Source organism: Drosophila arizonae, chromosome 2, assembly GCF_054131065.1.
Source record: "Drosophila arizonae isolate 15081-1271.41 chromosome 2, UAZ_ARI_1.0, whole genome shotgun sequence".
Lineage (NCBI taxonomy): Eukaryota > Metazoa > Arthropoda > Insecta > Diptera > Drosophilidae > Drosophila > Drosophila arizonae.
The window spans coordinates 16,420,701-16,442,729 of record NC_142922.1 but is presented as its reverse complement, the minus strand read 5'-3'; the positions used below and the strand labels follow the sequence as shown (position 1 = coordinate 16,442,729).

At 40.3% G+C, this 22,029-nt stretch overlaps 2 protein-coding genes and 1 long non-coding RNA gene across 41 annotated transcripts in view; 1 reads left to right on the top strand and 2 right to left on the bottom strand.

Annotated features, from left to right (window-relative positions):
• mtd (TLD domain-containing protein mustard) overlaps positions 1–22,029 on the bottom strand; it is an 80,856-nt gene that overhangs the window by 1,177 nt on the left and 57,650 nt on the right. For 16 of the 39 annotated variants that reach the window (XM_089463544.1, XM_089463503.1, XM_089463499.1 and 13 more), the window contains 14 exons: positions 21,153–21,452; positions 19,702–20,199; positions 19,525–19,631; positions 19,302–19,456; positions 18,371–18,932; positions 18,141–18,304; positions 17,724–17,855; positions 17,337–17,491; positions 17,106–17,268; positions 16,838–17,039; positions 16,244–16,333; positions 703–824; positions 474–633; positions 230–399 (listed from right to left, as the gene is read on the bottom strand). In XM_089463544.1, the coding sequence (XP_089319670.1) occupies positions 230–399; positions 474–633; positions 703–824; positions 16,244–16,333; positions 16,838–17,039; positions 17,106–17,268; positions 17,337–17,491; positions 17,724–17,855; positions 18,141–18,304; positions 18,371–18,932; positions 19,302–19,456; positions 19,525–19,631; positions 19,702–20,199; positions 21,153–21,452 (2,980 nt within the window). Of the gene's footprint in view, positions 1–229; positions 400–473; positions 634–702; positions 825–5,426; positions 5,691–7,613; positions 8,394–11,748; positions 11,883–16,243; positions 16,334–16,837; positions 17,040–17,105; positions 17,269–17,336; positions 17,492–17,723; positions 17,856–18,140; positions 18,305–18,370; positions 18,933–19,301; positions 19,457–19,524; positions 19,632–19,701; positions 20,200–20,560; positions 20,828–21,152; positions 21,453–22,029 lie in introns of those variants that run through there. The other 23 variants (XM_089463584.1, XM_089463563.1, XM_089463482.1 and 20 more) reach the window with 15 other exon arrangements.
• On the bottom strand, positions 1,471–5,396 carry LOC108608666 (uncharacterized). The gene has a single exon (XM_018000154.2). It carries the CDS (start codon positions 3,583–3,585, stop codon positions 1,750–1,752), a length of 1,836 nt encoding a protein of 611 aa, XP_017855643.1. The 5' UTR covers positions 3,586–5,396; the 3' UTR covers positions 1,471–1,749.
• LOC149270443 (uncharacterized) lies at positions 12,362–13,802 on the top strand. Its single transcript, XR_016269026.1, has 3 exons — positions 12,362–12,525; positions 12,746–12,986; positions 13,057–13,802. It is a non-coding gene; the product is annotated as an uncharacterized LOC149270443 (long non-coding RNA).

Genomic DNA, 22,029 nt, shown 5'->3' with positions numbered 1-22,029 from the left:
TCTGTTAGCTTGTTTACATACATACACATACATAGCTATATTGTATGTTAATTTATGAGTTGCATTGGCCGCCTCTTCAATCATTTACCAAGTTGAGATTAAGAGAGAGAGGGATATTTTGCGCTCTTGAAGGTGTGACTTGTTCTTGCCGTTACTCTCCGTGATGTTTACATTGTCTTTGCAATGCTTATGCTTATGTGTGTGTGCGTGTGTATGCGTGTTTACTTACTCGCCAGCGCCAATTGACAGGCTCTCCATGTTGCCCTTGATGAAGTACATATTCTCACCAGTCCAATGGAATACTTTGAAGCTGGGGTTAAATTTGTAAAGCAGGGATTCGCCGGTGCCATAGAAATGATCGGACACATGCAGCGCACAAGAGGTCAGAGCACCAAATACCTGCAAATAGAATATCAACAATTTGTATTAGGTATTAAATAACATTGGTCAATTGAAATTTAACTGTTACTCACATTGTGCTCCGTATCCTCTATGACAATTAAAACAGGACTCTCCAGGCGCGCCATTTTGCGGTATAGCGAATTAAGGGCGAAACCATGTTGGGATGTGCTAAAGATCAGGGACCAGGAATAGCCCTCGGCGCGCGCCGGCAAATGGGCGCACAGTTTCTCACTGTGGTAAATGATATAAATAAATTAATAAATCGATTTGCCAATTTCAAATCGAGTTCTTCACACTTACCGATGCTCCTCGGTGAGTATCTCTGTTTTGCCAATTAGATCTGGTATGGGGAAGTCCAGGTCGAAGGAACTAGTTGCAAAGAGTGAGGTCTTGCGATATTCATCTTGGCTCATAGACAGCACCTGGAGAACGATCGAATTAGAGGAGATTAGCACAAGGTTCGTTTCATATAATATTCAATAAGAAACTAATACAAAACAAAAATACATATAAAACAAAGACCAAAACAGACCAAAAACTGGGCTGATTTCAAATATAATATACATCATTTTTATTTTTTAATATTTGGATAGGGTGTAGCATAACTTGAAAAATCTGGTGCAGTAACTAAGAAATTGTTTTTTTGTCAGTGGTTCGTTGATTGGATCAGAGTTTGTTATATATATATGCATATTGATATATCTTTTGTAGAATATATCTTGTTGTAGCTTAGTATTTGTTGTTGTGTTATAATTTTCAATATTTGCAAACTACAACGGAAATGCTCAAATTATAAATACACTGAGAGAAAACGATGTAAGTGTGATATATGTTTCTTATATTACAGATGACATTTGGTAATAGCTGAGCGTTATGATTCAAGATGAAGTTTGGCAACAGCGCACACAAATTCCCTATTTAGTTTCCCTTAACGTATTAATATTCGAGGTGATATAACTGTATGATGTATATGAGTGAAATTTGGCAACATCCGAGCGTGATTTTATTTCTTGATAATGTTAGTAATTTTCCCCTCTCCTTTGCAATGAAATTCGACAAGAGAGCGCATAAATTTAGCGTTTCATTTTTATTTTGCCTAAACAAATATAAATTTCATACGATATAAAATCTAGAGACAATTTTGGGACGGGAATCTTATTAGTGCGTCAATATTCTATCTATTTTCAATCTGCAGTGAATTTTGTGTTAATTTATTGAATTTAGAACAATTTTGTAAGAACCACCCGACTGCTCTAGCTGAAAGCTCTTTCTGCTATTGGCGTTCATATTGTTCAGTTCGATGTTGAGCTAAGAAGGGAGAAATACTGCCCCTTCCACTGTTTCCCTTTAGACGTGCATGCGCTGCTCTGCAAAGTGGGCGTGGCCGTTGCGCCTGTCGTAGACACTGCCCAAACGCCGCACAGCCGACTCCTTGGTATACTCCCTTGGCATCTGAACATCATTTTGCAAGCTGTCGCTCGTGTAATTTTCATCTGATATCTGGGGTTCGCGCATCTCGCCCATTCGTATATTCCGGCCATGTGGCATCTCGCACACCTGTCGCAGGTGCTGCTCATAGTTGGAATGAGTTGGCCTGCTCCAGTTGGAGCCACTGTTGTCGCTCTTATATCTCATTGACTTATCCCTTCGGTTGGGCACGTTCAGTTTGCCGCTCTTGGACATGGTCTGGCTCAGCTTCTTGAAGAGTTTCTTCTGGGCCCTCGCCTTGGGCGTAACATGCTTTGATTTCCCTGCACTCGACTTGGACTTGCCATCCGGCTTGTACATGCACCTGGCCGATAACGGCCGGTTGGTCAATGTCTTGCCCGGCGTTGTGGGCGCGGGTGACTCTGTCTCGTTCTTTGGCTTAGACTGCTCCAGCAGCGACACCGGCTGCACAGCATTCCTGGTAATCATTGGACGCGCTTCCTTGCTGCGTGCCTCGACCTGGTTACGATAGCCCTCGTACCGCTTGTTGTAGACGCGCTGCGAGGCACTCATCAGATTCGACTCAATCTTCGTCTGGTAGTGCTGATCGTCCATGCGGTTGCTACTGGCGTACGCAAGAGCCGCTGCCTCCTCGCGTTCCCGTTGGCGTTCGCGCTCGCTCGCGATGGCGTTGCGTTCCTCTGCCAACTGCTTGTAGTAAGCCAGTTTCTCGGCATCGCTATCCGTTGGCATGGGCGACTCTGCGGCCAGCGCGCTCTGGTACTGCAGGTTGCGGTTCTTCTTGTCGGAGCTGGCATAGAGTTCGCTCAGCTTGGCCTTTAGCTTGCGACTCTTCCGTTTGCCCTCCTGCTCCTCCTGGGGCTGATCGCTTGACCTGCGTCGCATGGGTGTGGCCGCCCTTTCGGATTGCTCCTCGTCAGCTACGTCAACTGTGTCTTCGGTCGCCGGCTTGGCCGCACGCTGCTGCTTCCAGATCTTGAACGGATTGTAGCGCAGCGGATGCTGCTGATAGTTTTGCTGATTTATCCTCAGCTGCATTTGCTTTTGCTGCACTTGCTGTCGCTGGCGCTGCGCCTCCTGCTCACTCTGTTCGGCCAGCAAGTCCGGCTTGTTGCGGGCACAGCTGATGAGCCGCTTCGTTGTCAGATCGACGTCCATCAGCTCCGACTGGATGGAGCGACTAATGTCCTTGGCCATCTCACCTTTCCGCCTGTCGTACATGTGGCCAAGCTGGCTATAGCGCTGCTGCACCACCGAGCCCTGCGGCAACGCTCTCGGCTGGTAGCTGGTGTGGGAAAAGCGACGACGCTGCAGCTGGGGCAACTGCCTCGAGGCGAGGTGCATGGCGCTGCTGCTGGCCAGGCTGCTCTTCGAGGAGAAGAGACGCGTCTGGCCGTAGATTCTGTACTTGGAGCTGTTGTTCTTCTGCGACAGGAGCAAGCTCTGCGACCTGACGTGCGGCCGTATCCTCTGCACCATGCCCTGCATCTGATTGACCAGCGTCTTCTTCACGCCAATCACCTTGCTCAAGTGGCCAGCGCGCGCAGCCTTATTCGCCGGCGGGCTACTCAACTCCACGGGCTTCTTTTCCAAGGAGGCGCCCTTCTGCCGCAGCAGCGCCGCATTTGTCGCTCCTGACCTCATGCAGAGTTTGCGCACCGAGTTGAGCGCATTGTGGGCGCAGCTGCTCTGCAAGGCCACCTGGCCCAGGTTGAATCTCTTTGTGCTGCTCATATTGCGGCTGGTGCTGGTTATCTGATCTGCTAGTTTTCTCTTCCTGTTCTGGGGAGACGAACTACGCGCTGTGTGTCTGCCTTAGAATACCTTCAATTTAGACAACGTCTTTCGAAACAATTACTAAACTCTCTTGGGATAGACACACAAACAACAAATTACACATGAATCGGGGAAAAAAAAATAAAAGTTTTCAAGAACTGTGCTCTATGTAGCTGACTATAAAACTGTTACACTAACTGTCACAAAATTCTGCTACAGATATATCAAAGACTCGCCTACTTGAGCAGCGACCCTCATCAACACTCTCCCTCTGCGAAAGTCAATGGACTTGCGCTCTCTCTCTCTCTCTCTCTGTAGAGAATCTCCCTCCGTCTGATGTCAGCAAAATGACGTCCATTGCTGCTAAATGATTATATTGATTAATTGTACAAAATGCGTATTATCTGTATCTGTAAAGTTTATTATGTTTTACACTAAGACAATCCCCCTGGATGCTAACGCTTTTTGTTTGAATAAGTAAACAAAGTTTGATGATGTCAAGTGTTAATTATACCGGTTTTGGCATAGCACAAAACCCGACTCAATAATTTGCAAAATATATTTCGCAATGGACTCGATGCGCTTTCCATGAACTCTCAACAAGTTATTAAAGCCGAAGCCAAAGCCGAAGCCGAAGCTGAGCGTGCCTCAACTATTTAGCAGTTGGCTCAAAACGGTGTCTGTCTGCATGTCTGGCCTGGTCCGGGTCTGGGCCTGGGTCTGGAATCACTCCAAAATCATATGATGACCAATTCAAGATCTTTCTCGATGAGCTCTGAGAGTCTGCTATGGCACCTGACACTGATTCAATGTGAGCCAAATTGATCCTTGACTCCAAGAGTTTGGCTTTGAAGCGTACTTGTTTAGCCAGCATACAAAAATCAATTGTGCTTCAGCCTGTTCTCTTGGTTAAACTACATGAATTGCATAAACTTATGCAATTGACCTTTAAAAGAGCTCAACATTAAGCTACATACATACATACATATATTTTATATTAGATATATATATGATTTCAGTTAAAATATATATGAATCATTGACTCAGCTGAAGGTGAGAGCTTTAGCGCTCTAAATATGTTAATTGTTTAAATTGAAGTTGAGGTTTGGGATTTTCATAAGAAAACCTAATCAATAAAAACCCGAAATCTAAAAACTAAATTTTTTAAATGAAAAATATTTTATTGCTTACATTAAAAATATATATATTTTTTAAATGTATATACTAAACTAAAAAAAAAATCAAAATTACCTATTGCCCATTTTTAAAAAATTTTTCATTCGGTTAATAATTTTTTTTTTTGGCATTTCAAATAAGCTCTTTAAATTTTTAAATCAATACAATTATAGACTTATCTTTTACATAGAAAAATCCAGAAGAGTTTGTCTCATTTTCTCTTTTGTATTTCACTATTTGGTCCATTGATCACATACACAAATTAGGGCTAAATACGAAAAACTCATTTATTTGTCAGGGGACTCGCAATTATATGGGACAGTCATCACAATTGAAGCGTGACAGTCAGTTGCAGGCAAATATAAATACTTGTATATATGCATTTATATATTCCTAAATTTATAAATATGATATATATGAAAGGTTGAGCGACAATCTAAGATGGTTTTTATATACATAAGCGAATCTCTGGCATTCACTGTCATCGACATTTGCCATACATATTTGACTCTCCATCTGTTCAATCTGTTAACCAGTTTTTGTTTGCAAGTCTGACTGAAACGTAGTACACTCCACACACACACACATACTATATATGATTCATATGCTTGTACGATATATACCTGACGATTGAGCATTCGCTCATGATTGACAATCAATTCGCACATTTTCATCTGTTTTGCTTAAATGGGCGATAAATTATGTTTAATTTGGTACACCCCGGCACGTGGTACATTTAATAATAATTCTATTTAACTACTCTCACTATATATATGTATATATATAGCGCGATTCAATTGTCGTCTGTAGCGCAACGCGTTCAAATGCCAACTGCCAACTCGCTATGGATCGGGCCTTTTATTGGTCGACGAAGCGTCGTCGTCTCTCAATTAACACACACAAAAAAAAAAAAAAAGCCTAACAAATGATTATTATTATTTTATTTATTTTAATTCGAGAGCGAAACTTTCAAGTTTGAGTTTGTTTCGAGTTGAGTTGAGTTGAGCCGAGTCGCGAGTTGAGTCGAGTTTGAATTCGTAACAAACCAAAATAATTGACATGAAGTTAATCAAGAAAATTACTTGCTGACGCTCTTTGTCTGTGGGTTAATACCCTGTACACGTAACAGGGTATATTGTCATCAGCTCTAATCATCAGATGATCTCTCATAAGTTCCTAATGATGTGTGCGACTCGGCTCAAACTCAGCTCCACTTGAAGTTTTATGATCATTTGATCTAAGCTTGAGCTAAAGTCTAGTTAGAATGACATCAGTTAAATTTAAGCACGTACAAATGTTTTCACTTATATTTAAATCCAGTTTCATGTTCAACTAATTCGTAATGCATAACTCGTAAAACCTCGCTCCAGCTGTTGTGGGCCATTCACTTAGTGCACTTAGAATAGAATCGAAATAAGATTTGCTCAAACTTAAGTCAGCTGAGCCTGGATTTTTCTCATTTGTGGAGTGGCCCAACAAGTTGCATGAAATCATTTGGGCATTGTTTATAAACAAAAGCGCCACAGCTTCTTTTGCTGCTGTCTGATAAGATAAGAGCTCCATGACTTTGTATAAACCAATTTTCTTTTTCAATTTACTTCAAGCACGATTTGACACAGAATTTCGGAACACTTTTTGGCTTAGCTCGTGGCTCAGGCTCAGACTCAGGAAAGGGAATGAATTGCATGTTGTTGTCGTACCTGGCGCTTGGCTTTGGGCGTCGCGGCAAACATGTTGCACAACGGCTGCGCATCAACTGGTTTGTCTTTATTGAGTTTCGAGCCAAAAGTCTGGGGCCAAAAAGCCAAGAAAGACGCCAAAGTAAAACGTGTGCAAAAGCATAAAAAAAATGTGTAGAACTCAACCCTAGAACCGGCAATTCGTAGCGATACGGAAAAAAAGTAATGCCAAACCGGCTGGGCAAACGAGTATATTGAGCCGGGTCTCTCAAGTAATGCGATACCCTATCATTCGACTCTCCAAAGGAATCAACAAAGCGGAACCGCCATAAAGAAAAGCCATGCGATACCATTTATAGAGCAGAGCAAAAAGAAAAGGCTTCCCCTCGACTTAATTATTTGCATATGGAAAATACTCTAACCTCGCATGGTTATCTCAGCTATGGCTTAGACTTTTCAGTTTCTCATTACACTATGTATGCGTAGTGTTCCCAATTTCTTATCGACATACAATTTTCCTCTGTTTTCTTCATTTCTCAACTTATCACCGTTTCTTCGTCGCTTGCTTCGCTTCAGTTCACAAAGCGCAAATGAAATTTAATTTAGTTTTCGTTTATTTTCCCTCTGTTTGCCATATGTAAAAGTTTAACCATTTCCTGGCTGGTCCGAAATTCAATTAGTTGTCGTTCGTTATTAACACCTAAATGAGCAAACCCTTATTTTCGAAATACCTATTATAGGAAGGGAGCAGTATGTAGCGCATTGACCCACCACAATCAGCTAATGCCTTTGCCATTTGACAAGGCTGGACAAATTGAGTTCATTTAGCTCGAATGCCATTCACAGCTGTCTCTAGTACACACGAGTACACGTGTAATATTTTTACAATTTAATGATGATGAAATAATAGGAGCTGCTGCCAATTAGCTGGTATAACTTAATACGGGGCAGTCAAGCCAGATTTCTTATTTATAATGCATGCAGCATGTAAGTGCTGCCCATTTAGCTACAATATATGCATACATACATAGTATATCATATACAATTCCAAATTCAAATCGGCTTTTGTTCTTTAAAGCTTTCTTTTGTTATAGTTGATTTTTATTTATTTTTTGTGCTCTACCCACTCACCGTTTCATGCATTTCACCGCTTTCGTCGAGCAATGCCTCCAAGCTCTGATCATCTTTGGTGGGCGAGAGCGGCGGTGTGGGCGAGCGATTCTTGACTGACAACATGGAGCGTGGCAGAAAGTGCCGGCCATAGTGCAGGTACAGGTAACGGCCCCATTTGCGACCGGCTACGCCGCCAACGGCGACAATTGCAAAGAGTCCCACAATGAACCACATGTTGTAAACAATAACAAAATTCGAGACTCTGTTTACAGTTAAAGCTCACATAGCACAATATTTTTGGACGGCAGTGTACGTAAAAGCTTTATCGCACTCAGGCACATTGCATGCGTTACGCTCTGACTTTTAGCACTCTTCGTGTCGCTCTCTCGCTCAGCTGCTTTGCTTTGGTCTTGTGACCCACGAGACTACAGCTTTATTTTTATCTTTTTTCTTTTTTCCTCGTGTGCGTTTTCTTGTTTGTGCTTCTGTGTTGTTGCCACAGCTTTTATCACTCTCTATGCCTTTCAATTGTTTTTCCAATATTGTCTTACACGGTAACAGCAAAATGTTAATGGTGTTTACATTGGCCACAGCACAACACATTAACTTTTTACAACATTTATGCCTATTTAGCCAATATTATAAATATATATATATATATATATATATATATATATATTATATGTACATATATGTGTACATCGATATATACAAATTTTGTTCGAGCCAAGCGTTACTCGCTTGCGGCTAACAAAACTGTGTGCGTGTTTGGAAAACAAGTTGCTGACTGACGGAATGAGCGCCGACTAGCGTACATGATGAAACAAAATAAAAGAACGAACAGGCGCACACAGTGGCCCAAAAGAAGTTGAATGAGAGCGCAAGCCACAGAGCAATAGACTGAGCGCGATTAAGTACTAAGAGCGTGTGCTAAGGCTCTCTTAGGTCATACCGATGCCGCTCTCTTAGCACAAGTTTGCTGTGAACATGCTATTTGCTAAGCAGTATGTACGAGGAGGGAGGCTTGCTACCGTTTATTAGTACTGCACACACACGCACACATATATATGTTGCCTGTGTGTGATTGTGTGTTGCTAGCAGCATGTTGCTAACACAACGTATACGCAACGTCGATGTACTTTTTCGACTATTGAATAGTGCAAATTGTGGGTTTATTGCCGGGCAGTTGTCGCCCTTAAGAGGCTGCCAATTAGTTCCTCAACAATTGGGGCATCATGAGTTGGCGGCAATTTAATTTAACTGTTTTTTTTTACCCATTACGTTTTGCTACACAGCGCATCATGTGCTTTGGCCCAAAAAAACAAAAAAGGTTGAATACTTGAATTTTGTTGTTGCTGGGCCAAGGTTGTTGTTGTTGTGAATTTTTGTGGGTTAATTTGATTGTTTTAAGTGCTGGCTGAAACAGGTTTCTTTTTAAACTTTTGGTATCGTTGCTTGAATTAGCTTATTTTAATATATTTGTTGTATCACTTAACGGACAATTGTCGAAGATATGCATACATACATATACATATGCATATATTAGATAAATCTCTTCTAAAAATGGCTTCGTGCCTGAACCCGGCCAGCAGCTGGCTTGACCCCTATCCCATTTCAATTGACAATCAATTATGTATTCCTATTCACAATTATTTTTGACACATTCCGTCAGCGAAATAGTCAACGAAAATATTTATGAAGTGATCACGAGTTCACCTTATCCGGTTATTTGCGCAAATCTATTGTTTATACATCAAATAAATATATGAACAACTTTTATTTTTTTATTATTTATTATTATTATTGTCATTATTTTGGATTCATGTTGTGTGATTCCGTCCGTTTGCCAAATCAGAAATTTTAGGTCATGAAGAGCCTTTTTTTTTTTGCGTATTGAAATTTGCAATGTTTTCACTTGTTAGTCAACTCGCTCACTAAAGGGGTTTTCTACAGGCTCTCTAATTGAATATCAAATATTTTCCTAAAATATTATTAGAGTTAATATTGATTTCTAGATATTGTTTTATGATATTTAAGTGCTAGAAATTCTATTTAATTTGCTTTAAAGAGCTCTAGGAATAAAGCAAATGCCAAAATATCAAAGTTTTCAGTAATTATCAGAGCTTAAAGTATAAACCAAGAGCCAGCGACAACAATTTTAATATTGCCATATTGTTTTAAACAGGATAAATAATACTTAACAATTTGCAGCAAACTTATAAAACAATTGGCATAAACAGAAATTTACATACATATATTTGTAGATAAACCATGTCAAAGTCTATTCAAGCAAGACTTTTTCAAGTAATTTGTAAGTGCATAATCAACAGGTGATGTTTTCACCTACCAACAACAATAACAATTGAAAAGTGCAACAACAACAAATGCCGTCATTTGCCACACCTTTCTATATATTATATACATATACAGTATATATGCATGGGTGAGTGAAATGCATTTGAAATCTAAGTCAAATGCATAACATAAATACACGCACACATCCATATATACCTATATGTGTGCATATCTAACTAAACACGTGGCTTACATAATATATATATTTATATAATGTGTATAATATGTATATATATATATATATTATATTGCCTTCTTTACAAATGGCTGCGTTTATGCACAGTTACGAACAAACTGGCAAAGAAGGCGTATCTAATTTCATTAGTTGGGCCATAGCGTAATTAAATAAACTTTTGTTTCCTTTGAAACAAAGAAAACAACATGAGCAACAGCTGAAAACAAGTTTACATATGATTTAGATTCTTAATTGCAGCCAAATTTCAATGGAAGCACAATTGAATTCTAGACGAGTCTGTCTAAAGGTGAAAGAAATGTCAAATATATCCACGTATACTTCAGAATATCCAAATAAAAAACGACTTTAAACAAACAAACAAACCAACAAATTCGAACCAGCTGCTCAAATCCTGATCTTAATTATCTGCGAAAGTGGGAGAGGGAGAGATCTCAGAGAGGGGCGATAAAGGTAGATCAAAATAAACATTGTCGACCTGTTCTTTGGCTATATGTAGAATGAATACATGTCAAAGATCTAAAAGAAAGAAAGAGTCTCAGCTTAGAATGGAATTTAATTGGTTTCACTTAAAACAAGTTCCAAGAGCTCTGCAAGCCATGGTCAAGAACAGCTTAGCCGTGATATAGAGCTGAGCTCTTGAGTCGCGCATACCCCATGCATAGAGTGAGCTATTTTAAGCCGACTTGAAAGTAAATTTCACCTCAATTGAATTGTATATTCAATTCGTTTAGAGTCTTTCTCTCGCTTTGATGATGTCGTTCATGATAACAAAGATAAAGAAATGCTGAAACAAGTGGAAAGCGAGCGGCAGCAGCAGCTGTGGTAGAACCCCTACATAGTAACCGCTATTGCCAAGGCTAATAAGAACAAGCTAACAATGGAGAACAGTTGCCCGTCGATGCCTTCCGTTTTGGCTTTTATTTTGTCAAAAGTCTTAAGAGAATTAGAATAACAATAGCGAAACAAGAAATAAAACCCATTTTCAAAACTCAATACAAAGCTGACTCAATATGGAATTTGCGCCTATTGAGAGACCCTGGGCTTAAATATTACAGCACTTGAGAGTCAATTGAAAGCAATTCGAATGCACTTAATGGGGCTGTGCGACTTATAAGACTAATGGCGTCCCATTGCCCCATCTTTGATCACTAATTATAGCTCATCTGGTTTGGGAATGCAAATCCATTACATTTGCATAAATATCAATACCATATTATTATTGTAGCTGCAGTTGGCCGTGTTATTGCGAATGTATTTGCATAGGCCTTATCGATGGTTTTACCTGGTATTTTACCCCATGCTACTCAATATGGACACTTGCTGCTTCATTTATGGCCAAGGCATTGAATATACACAAATATTTCTGTTTCTTTTTGCGTTTCTTATTATTTTGCTTAACCGCACGCGCTTCGTTTACAAAATGCTTTGTTTTTGTTTAAATGCAAAAATTGTTTCTATTTTTGTTTTTTCTTATTTTATATTTTAATTTTTTTTTAGGTAAACTTTCACTCACAACAAAGAAATTAAATTTATTATTATACAAATTTTAATACAAAACAAAGGAAGAAAATAATTTTTTTCTTTTGGCTTTTTGCTATTTACCTTTTTCCTAATATATTTGGCTATTTTTGATAACTTGATCGGCTTGACGCTCATTTTGGCGACGTGCTTTCGTTTCTGTTTCTTTAATTTGTCTGCTTTTCTTTTATGTAGCTGCTGCGGCTGATGCGACTGTTCGTTTCTTGGGCTCTTCTTCTTTTTGGTAAGGTAGCAAAGGCGTTGCTAATTTTGGATACGCTCTTTGATTGGCAGCACGGTAATTGGGCCAAGAGAGCGCTACATCCAAGGCAATTGAGCGCATATGCTGAGATTTCAGATTTATAAATGTGTCCAACATATGTGTGAGCTTTTAGTTAGGGCGCCTGCAGATTAACGGCAGCGCGAGAAAATGCAGTCACATCTCAAGCTCCACTGGGGGACATCTGTCAGAATTTAACACTTTTCGACAACAGCACAAAATTGTTATGCACACAAAAGAAACGACGATAAGAAAGACAACGACGAAAGAAGAGGTTGATGATGACGACGACGACGGTGACGACGGAGACGACGACGACGCTTCCCGCGCTTGCGACTGTGCGGCTTGAATGTGTTGCGAAAACTAACACAGAAACAGCCCACAAGCAAGCCCAATGCTCGAAGCCGTCGACGTTGCCGTCGCCGTCAAGCTGTCGAGCGCCAACAACAACAACAACAGCAACAACAAACGTGGCTCAACAGCCGCGTCGCGATGCTTCGCTGATAACTTGTCTAGCGGCAGCCGCAGCCGTCACATGCAATGTGGCACCACATTTTGGACAGCAGTGTAGCCTAAGCCGCGTGCGTTGCTTTTTTCTTTTACACACTCACGCACACATAGTCATATGCTGTGCAACTTAGTTGATTTCCATAGCTTTTGTTTGCTTTGCTGTTTTACTAGACTCACACACACACACACACACACACACACACACACACACACACACACACACACACGCACGCACGCTTACAAGCACACATAAAGAACTTAAAATATTTGTGCTCTGCATTTCAATTACAGTTGATTTAAGACCTGCAACGCATTGACAACAGGAAAGGGACAGCATGAGGCAATGCAGAAAGCAGCGCTGTTAAATTTGGCTGTGGAATGCGCTATCTATTCACATCGTTGGAATGTACTAGAAAAACTGGGCAGCATTTTTGGAGTTTGACTGGAAATCGAAAGTAAAACCAAATGGGCAGCACTTTTATGCTTGAGGCGAACTAATGGAGTGTTCGTAAACATGTTTGACTCTTAAGAGGTATAAATGAAAAAGTCGACATATTAAATATTAAAGCTGCTTAATATGTTAACAACTTTTACTATCACAGTGCTCTGCACGTTTACTTAAAGTTTAACTGGGCAAACGTGTGCTAAAAATAAACGTCAAAAGAAGACGATCGTCAAATCGTGTTGACCATGCTTACAGCATTTTTAAAGACTAAGCCACACCTTTCGCACACCTTGCGACCAACAAAGTCGTTTAAACTCTGACTTAAGTGAAGTACTTATAAATAGATACATATACATACATATGTATTAAATATATGCAAATACACGCACAGCAAAAATATACATATATGTTTGTTAATTACTTCATTAAGGGAAAATACGCTATAAAAACTTTTAGTTAGTCGTATATCCAAAATTACGAAATATTATGCAAATGCGGCACTTAAAATAAAGATTACTAAGCATCTGAACTCAATTGCCGCCAAGATGTGGATGCCGTAAAAATTCATTGAGACTAATTGATCAAACAAGTGCCTTATAGAGACAGAGAGAGGTATGCATATGCATGCACATACAGACAGACAGATACGAATATATCCATATCTTTCCGATATGTGTAGATACTTGGCAATTAATGCACTGAAATGCGTGGGTGTGGGCGTGACATGACCTGACAAAACAACAACTGAAATTGCCAAATGTACAAAAAACCGGATGGGACTTGGCAAAATAGATGTTTAGAATGTTGCAGAAGCAACAACAACAGCAACAACAACAATAACCGGCTAAATGGCAAGCGCTATAGAATAAAATTGAATAAAACGTAATTGGTTTAAACAAATAATTAATTGTTTACTTTGTATACAAACTGAAATTCAAAATGAATTGATCTGCATAATATATATAAACTATATAGAGATACTATATATATATATAGATATAAGTTCAACTTTAATGAATCTGCCGATCGGCCTTTGTTTGTGGCTCATTCGCTCATTTGTTCTTTATATGCAAATTGCCGCTTGTTGAGCGAGTGAGTTCAGCATTTGGTTATGTTTTGAGGCACACGCTCGATTTGCCAGTTATTGAGCCACAATAACAACAACAACAGCAACAACAATAACTATAACACATATAATGAAACCGGTTGATGATGCTGCGATGCGAGCAGAAACTTGTCCACTTATAAACAATAAGCTATAATATCATATAATATGCACATACAAATACTATATATAAAGCTCTATATATAAATATCTGCATATATTTGTAAGTTATTTTCATTTAGATCTGCCTATTTTAGTGACCTGCTTAATTCTTGATCAAAAACATTTCGAAATTTGTAGAAGAAACAAGCTAAATTTTAAGGTAACGTGTTTACAACTGATTTACATATAAGTCTATATATATATATATCAATATTATAGATATAGATCTATCTATATAAGTATTTCTATATTTGTCTCATTTCTATATTTCTTATCACGAAATTGCAATTATTTCCTTTACTTATTTTGTTTACTTGATTTAAGCTCAAACATGTCTATACTATATATACATATATAACTGTATATATATATAGTATATTTTTAAAAGCAATCAAAGATAAGCCCAAATTACGCAAGTACTTAGCGCGAGTTGAACTTAATCTGTGTCACACACGAAATCCCATTAAAATTGCAAACCGCAAATTTGGAGAGATTGAAGAACCGTTATCTCTCAAGCAATCAATGCAACCCTATATAGTAGAAGCCGGACCGATAACCTCTTGAGCTAGGCTTTTTTTTTCTTGGAATTCTCGTCCGTGAATTCTATGGCTTATATAGATTTATATTTACAGTTTATACTATATCCGCTAATGAGGAAACAATTTGTTATGATTCCGCTATATACAGTCCTCTATATATATATTTACAGCCGATGCGGGAAATACTTGGCGTACAGATAACAGACATCAGGGCTGAGACAAGGCTGATTAACAGATTTTTTTTTCGTATATTTTCGCTTGTTTGTTTATTTGTTTTATTAAAAAGAAAGCAGCGTTTGCTATGTTTCATAATTTATCGTATGCTAGACAAAATATTACTCATACGACATGTGAAACGTGCATTTATAGATATTGATATATAAGTATATATAATCTAGCGACGAGACGCACGCTTATTGGGTGAGAAAAACGTGTGTAGCAGCATGTTGTGAAATTTTATAGTAGTAAACACAAAATGCGCTAATTATTCAATGAATCAAGTCAGCCAAAGTATTCCGACTATTTTTGATTAACTCGAGACGAAATTAACTATGCAGATGTTAATTAATAAATGAATAGAGCTACTATAAGTTTAAAGGGCCAAGGCTGTTTGCAGACTTTGATATATTATAGTTGTATTGTATGTGTTATATAGAAAACACGATTGATATACGACTTGTAGTCAATTATTATACATTTTCTATACATACATTCAATATGCGTTACACCAAGTTCATTCACCCATATGCGCGTCATAAGATTGTAATGAGATATTGGCATAAGCCAATCTCAACTTGGTTAACAGCAGAAGCCGAAAAAGTGTTGGACAAATCAAGTTATGCCGTCAATAAGTTGGTCTTTAATCTATCAAAGATATACACAATTCACTCCTCTCCATCTAACTTATTCAGCAATAGATTACATTTCTTAGGAAAGTTTTTCAATTCACAAAATTTTTATGAAAAGTTGCCAAATATGAGAAAATTTGCTTTCGAAAAATGTGTGAAGAAATATGGGTAAAAATGTCAATTTTTCTTGCTCGCTGAGCCAATGCTAAATGAACCAATGAATGAATGAACCAATGAACAAATGAACCAATGAACTAATGCAACAATGTGTCAAACATATAGAAACTAAATTGAAAGAATTTGTGTGCCACACATATAAACACACACAGACATAGACAGGTGCTGGAAAATGTGCCAAGAAAAACAAGATTTTTTTTTTTGTGGAAAGGAAAATCAAAATGATGCATAAAGTGTAACTGGTAGTATATAATTAGACTACAGAAGAACCAAACAAAATCGAGCGAGCCATAAAGGAAAAACAACAAAAACTGAAAAATCAATTGTTCTCATTTGTAATGGAAATACACAAAGAAAATGCACATAATTTTCACACAAGTTTCAAAGGTGAATTGTAAATAGTTTTTCATTTGGGTTTGTGTGTGCTTTGGTTTTAGTTTTAGTTTTTGTAATTGTTGAACACAGTTTAGTTTAGGTGGAAGAATTGGTATTAAATGGTTTTTTATTCCTAACCTCGCCGCCCAACAATTCCAAATCATGCGATGCGGCATGCGAAGCCGTTTTAATGATCTTGTAGGTCTTGGCGAAGGGCGCCTTTATAAGCTGTCGTATAGAGATTTATCAGTTTGATATTTTTTCGATTTTTGTTTTTTAGTTTCGCCCATATCATTGCGATACATATACATATATCATTGGCGAATTGATTCGTGTGTTGGTACGTAAAAAATATAAATGCAAATTGTAACGTAATATAAATAGAGAGAAAGAGACACGATAAGGAGAACAGAAACAAGTTGTAGAATCGCGTGGACAGTATAAAATGTAAGAAAAAAAATGTATACAAGAATTATATATATATATTAAGAGATAATTTTCAACAGATTTTTGAGGCATAACCTAAAAAGATTTTTTTTTTTTACTTTTATTTTTTTGTTTTGGATTTAAAAATTTTGAAAAATTTTTTCTTTTATTTTGATTTAATAGTAGAAAAATGCGAGAGAAAAACTCAGAGCAGTAGGTTAAAAATTATATTGATTTAGAGCATATGAAACGACTCTGTAGATATATGATGTATGGTGGAATCAATTGGATAAATATGGCACTCACCTCCCAGGATTCGCGGGTGAGATCGCTGATTTCCTCGCCATCCTGGCTGCCGCCATAGCCGCCAGCTTTGGTGGTGCCACTCTTTGTCCATTCGGTATCCTCCTGGATGAGCTCAAAGCCGCGCGCCTTTATCTGCTCTTCGTCCAGCTCACCGTACAGGTGTTTCACCCAGGTGTTTATGAAACGATAGAGCTCATCAACGCTGCAAATGAGAGGGGGGTAGTTACAGCTCAGTTCCACCATGATGAATGCTAATGCTTTGACTTACCGATTTTTGGGCACACTAAACCAATATTCGGCGCGCAGCTTGTTTTTGCCATAGGACATGACCGTGGTGCCCTGCGGTATTGCCTTGCCAATGGGCTTGCCCATGCGCAGGCGGAAATACAAAGGTGGGTCAGAACAGGCGCGTGCTGGACGCGGTATAAGCTCTGCAAGCGAATGGGAATATATTAATGAAATATATATTTGACAATGGATTGTTAATAACTGCACTCACTGTCCACGCTGATAAACAATTCCGGCTTGTCATCCATTGAGACCATGGAGCGATAGTCCAGCTTGGGCGGCAGCGGCTTCGGCTCCTTCAACTTTGTGCTGGACGCTGTGCCCTCCGACGAGTGCGGCCGTATGAAGGTGCCAATGGAGGAGCGCCTATGGAACGAATATCAGATCTGAATATTAGTATTGAGTTTGAGGACTTGAAGAGATTTGATGATCACGACTAGAGTCGAATTTGATGCTTGATAAATTGAGATGATTAGCTGATGAGCAAAAGTGGGAGCTGAAAGTGATGATGAGATATACACAGCTACATCTACAACATCAACAGCAAAGGCAACAACAATTAGAACAACACAGTGCACAGCTGCCGATCCATCCTTACCCATAGGTCATATGACCCTCGGAATGTGTCGAGTGCGGTGTCAATGGCGGCACTGGTGATCCACCAGATTCTTCGGACGGTGTTTTCGAAAATAGATTGCCGCCCAGCTCTGAGACCAGAGTGATGGGCGAGCTGATTTGATTTTGATTTTTTTATAGAGATAAATATGTATACCAAGTGTGTACATAAGTTGTGTGCGTTTGCGTGTGTATATATGTGTATGTGTGTGTGTGGAAAGCATAAGTCGAAAATGTATGTTTGCAAAAGCAGCCGATCCGCATTAACCGAAGGTAAGCATATTTGTTTTTGTTTTTTGAGGAAATAAACAAAATTTGTGGCACCAATTATATATAAGTATATATATATATATATATAGAAGTTAGTAAGTTGCTGTTAGCTGACTTCTCGTTTGCGCACCTTGAGAATACTTTCGAAAATACGCTCTGGTTGGAGTCACCCGTATTGGGGGCCGATTCCGTGTCCGCCGACTTGTTTAAGCTGCCGCCGGGTGCCGGCGATGGACCGCCCTCGCCAGTGAGGCCCTCCACCCAGGTTAAGGGATATGATAGACGCTTGAGCATCTGCAAAGGAAACCAAATATATATATTTATAATTATTATTCATATATATTTTCGTTATGCGTTTACCTTGTTCTTTTTGTCTGCCTGCTTGTCGCTGCTCAAGGCAGCTGCCGTTGCCGCCGCTGCCTGTGCCGCCTCGTCGTCCACGCTGAAGCTGACGCTGGAGGTCTTCTTGCGTGCACCGCCGCCGGCAGCGTCGAGGCTTTGGCCAAAAATGGTGCTGCGCGGCGGCGACTCGCTGAAGTGTGTGGGCAAAATGTTCTTTGGCGGCACCCAGTCAGAGCTGAGCACGATGTCCGCATCGCTGTATACTGTTTTCTTTGGTATCGGCTGTATTGTGGGTATGGGCTCGCGTATGTCGATGCCTGAGTCGTAGCAGGACTGCTTCGACAGCTGTTCCAGGTGCTCCAAATCGATGCCGGGCAGCACAGCAGCCCCAGCAGGAGCTGGCGCCGCGGCTGCAGCTGCACTAGCACCAGCAGCAGCGGCAGCAGCACCTGTCACGGCCCCCTTGGTGGAGCTGGCCGATGACTGTGGGTCCTGGACCCTAGAGCCGCTGTCGACCGTTAGGTTGGACTCGTTGTCGGCCTCGTCATCCGATGATCTTCGGGAATTAGACAAATAATAGCTGAGTATTTGGCGTATTGGTGCATTAACAGGTAACAGGTGACGGGTACAGTTACATATACGCGTGCGCGTGTGCAGGTATGTGTGTGTATGTGTTGTGTGTGCAGGTGTGTTTTGGTTTTTGTATTGGTGTTGGTGTTCGTGTTTGTTTACGAAGCACAAATGGTATGGGTATGTATTTTATTTTGAGGAAACGTTGCAGTTTACATATATGAAAATAAAAACACAAAAAAGAAGGTTGTACAACAAATTATTAAAATACAATACATATTTCTCAACTCATGTTCATAACTTAACTTAAATTGAGAGTTAGCAAACAAAATAGTTAAGCACATCGAATTCGGAGCAGCTGGTTAAATAATATACATACCGATCTTTGCTGGGAATGGCCCAGTGATGATCTAATAGACTTTTGCGTCGCTCCTCAAGCGTGCTGCGTGTATTTGTCAGGCCCAACGTCTTCTTATCCTCATCGTCATCCTGAGCGTCAGTCTTAGCGCTATCTTTGGCATCCGTTGATGTATCCTATAGCATGACAGGAGTATATTATATGAGTATTGCATTGGAAGCATAAAGTGAATTCACAAGTTCACCTCAACACGTTCGCGCTCAAAGGCCTTGGGAAAGGCGTCGCCATCGCGTCCAGTGCTGGAACAAAGTGATTCCTGATCATCGGTGATCTCCAGCGATCCAATTTCAGCTGCAAATGAAAATGATGTTAATTTTAATTAGCTTTAATTTCAATGTCTTTAGTATTTGATGGAGCTTACCCTCTAAGCGCTGCTTGTTGGCCTCAAGATCTGCCTGCTGCTCGGACAACTCTTTGGAATCTTCCTCAACTAATACTGGTTTGGGATAATAAATTTCGGGCTTCTCGGTTTCGCTGCCCGAGGCAGCCGCACTTGGACCGGCTCCACCGGCCACACGCATGTGCGCAATATCGTGAAAGATTGCGGCATTTACCACCAGATCCATGGGCGCTATAACGCCATAGCTCTCGGGGCCATGCTCAATGACCAGCGGATCGCTGACGTTCGGATCGAACATGACGGCATTGCGTGTGACCAAAAGAACGCCACCGACAACGCCTTGCCCGTCGGTAATATGGCGTACATTGATCTTAAGAAAACGTTGGGTAATCACCGGATCATCGCTCTTGTCGGCATTCTCCTCCGCCTGGCTATTGTCGCCGGCATTGCTGCTGTTGCCCACAATGCGCTCAATGTGTCCCGGCTTCGGGGAGCCTGGACGCAGGCCCTCAAGTATATCTGCAAGACAGAATGGATGACTTAATGCAAATATAATAATAACTATAATAAGGCGAATGTTAGACCAGAAGCTATTGCAAAACGCGCAGTTGCCCGATGGGTAGCTGTGATTTTTATCTGACTGATAAGATAAGTGTGCGAAGCCAAAACGGGGCCACATTGATTTATGTGTTATTTAGTTTATATATAAATCTCAATAAATGCGCGACATGTGATATTCAGCAGACCGCAACGCAGGAACGAAATGCGAATTTTGCATTTGTCAGCCGCCTGCCAAACCATAATTAGCACATCGCTTCGCATAATAAAAGATCGCACAAAGGCCCAAATATATGAATGTATATGAGAGTCCGTCAATAACCTCCGTTTCGCCAAAAGACAGCCGTGTGCATGCTGATGTATGTTTGTTTGTATAGATGACGTCTACTCTGGAGTGGAGTCGAGTGGAGTGGGATGGGGGACCTTCCGTGCACTTAACAACACTTGCTATCCAATTGGGTGAACGTGCGTGGCCCAAGTGGTAAGAAAGTCTTTTTGGCTTTTATTTTATCTATTCGCCTGTCGTTTAGGCCACACAAACAAACAAATCCAACAGCGTAAACTGTCACGAACACACGACACAGTTAGGGCTGCACAGCTCCAACAGCTGTTCAGCCAGGGCTGCAGCGCAGTTTTCAATCGTTGCCAAACACTGTTGTCGCACTGTTGCCCACTGCGCGGCAGCATTGCCAGCTCATTCAAATGTTAATCATTTTTAAATTCAATTTTCTGTTATTTCTCTTCTCTTCTTTTTCGTTGTTGTTGTTGTTGTTAGCATGCGAAATGCAGTTAAGCGGAATGAGAAATAAATAAATTTATGCATGGTTTATGGTATAAGCAAAATTAGAATAACTTGCAAAAATTAGCTTCAATATCATCGCACCAATTGCACCATTTCCAGCAGCGTCGCTTACCTTTCTCCTGCTTGCTCTCATCGCTCGACAATTTGCGTTCAATTGGACTCGATTTGCCGGAGACACTGGCACCGCCTGCGCCCTCAATGGTGCCCGTGGAACTGGTGGAGGCGTCATCTTTGGCTGTCTTATCGGGCACCAGCAGCTGCTGGCCGGGATATATGAACGAGCTGTTCAATCGGTTCAAGTGCGTTAGCTCCGATGGTGTCGTATCGAAGCGGGCCGCCACCGAGGTCAGGGTATCGCGATTTCCCACAGTATAGGAAATGGTGGGTATGGTGGGCAATGAAGACTTTTGCCCTGCGAAAAAGAAAACAGTTGCTGTTAATTAACACGATACCAACAAAGAATGATGGAATGAAAACAATTGACAAAAAAAAAATGGCTTTTAATGCATTTTAGCGTTGATTTTTGTTACTTTGAGGCGATCTTCGAGGCTTTGGTAGCTGATCAAATATCACAAATTCCTCCTCGCTGGGACGCAGGCGTGAAAATATTGCGGCCGTTTCGATGGCATCCTGAGCCAACGGGGAAAACTGACGGCACAAGTAGATCACAATAAACTCGTTGGCAGCCAATGGCTGAGTTGATTTATTCACATTGATATTGGAACGCCAATATATCTCAACGAATTCCAACATTTTTTAACTGTTTTTATAATTTTAATTTGTATTTTTATTAATTATTGTAGCGTCTCCTATTCAAGTGTTTGCTTTTTGGCATCACTCTGGCATTAGCGTTTATTGCGCGTCCTTTGCTTCTTTCGCTTTTGTTACTTCTTCGTCACAGCCTGCTGCTGCTTACAATTGCAACAACAACAGCAACCGCAACAGCGACAGCAACAGTAGCAGCGGCGTCGACATCTTCGCTGATTGCA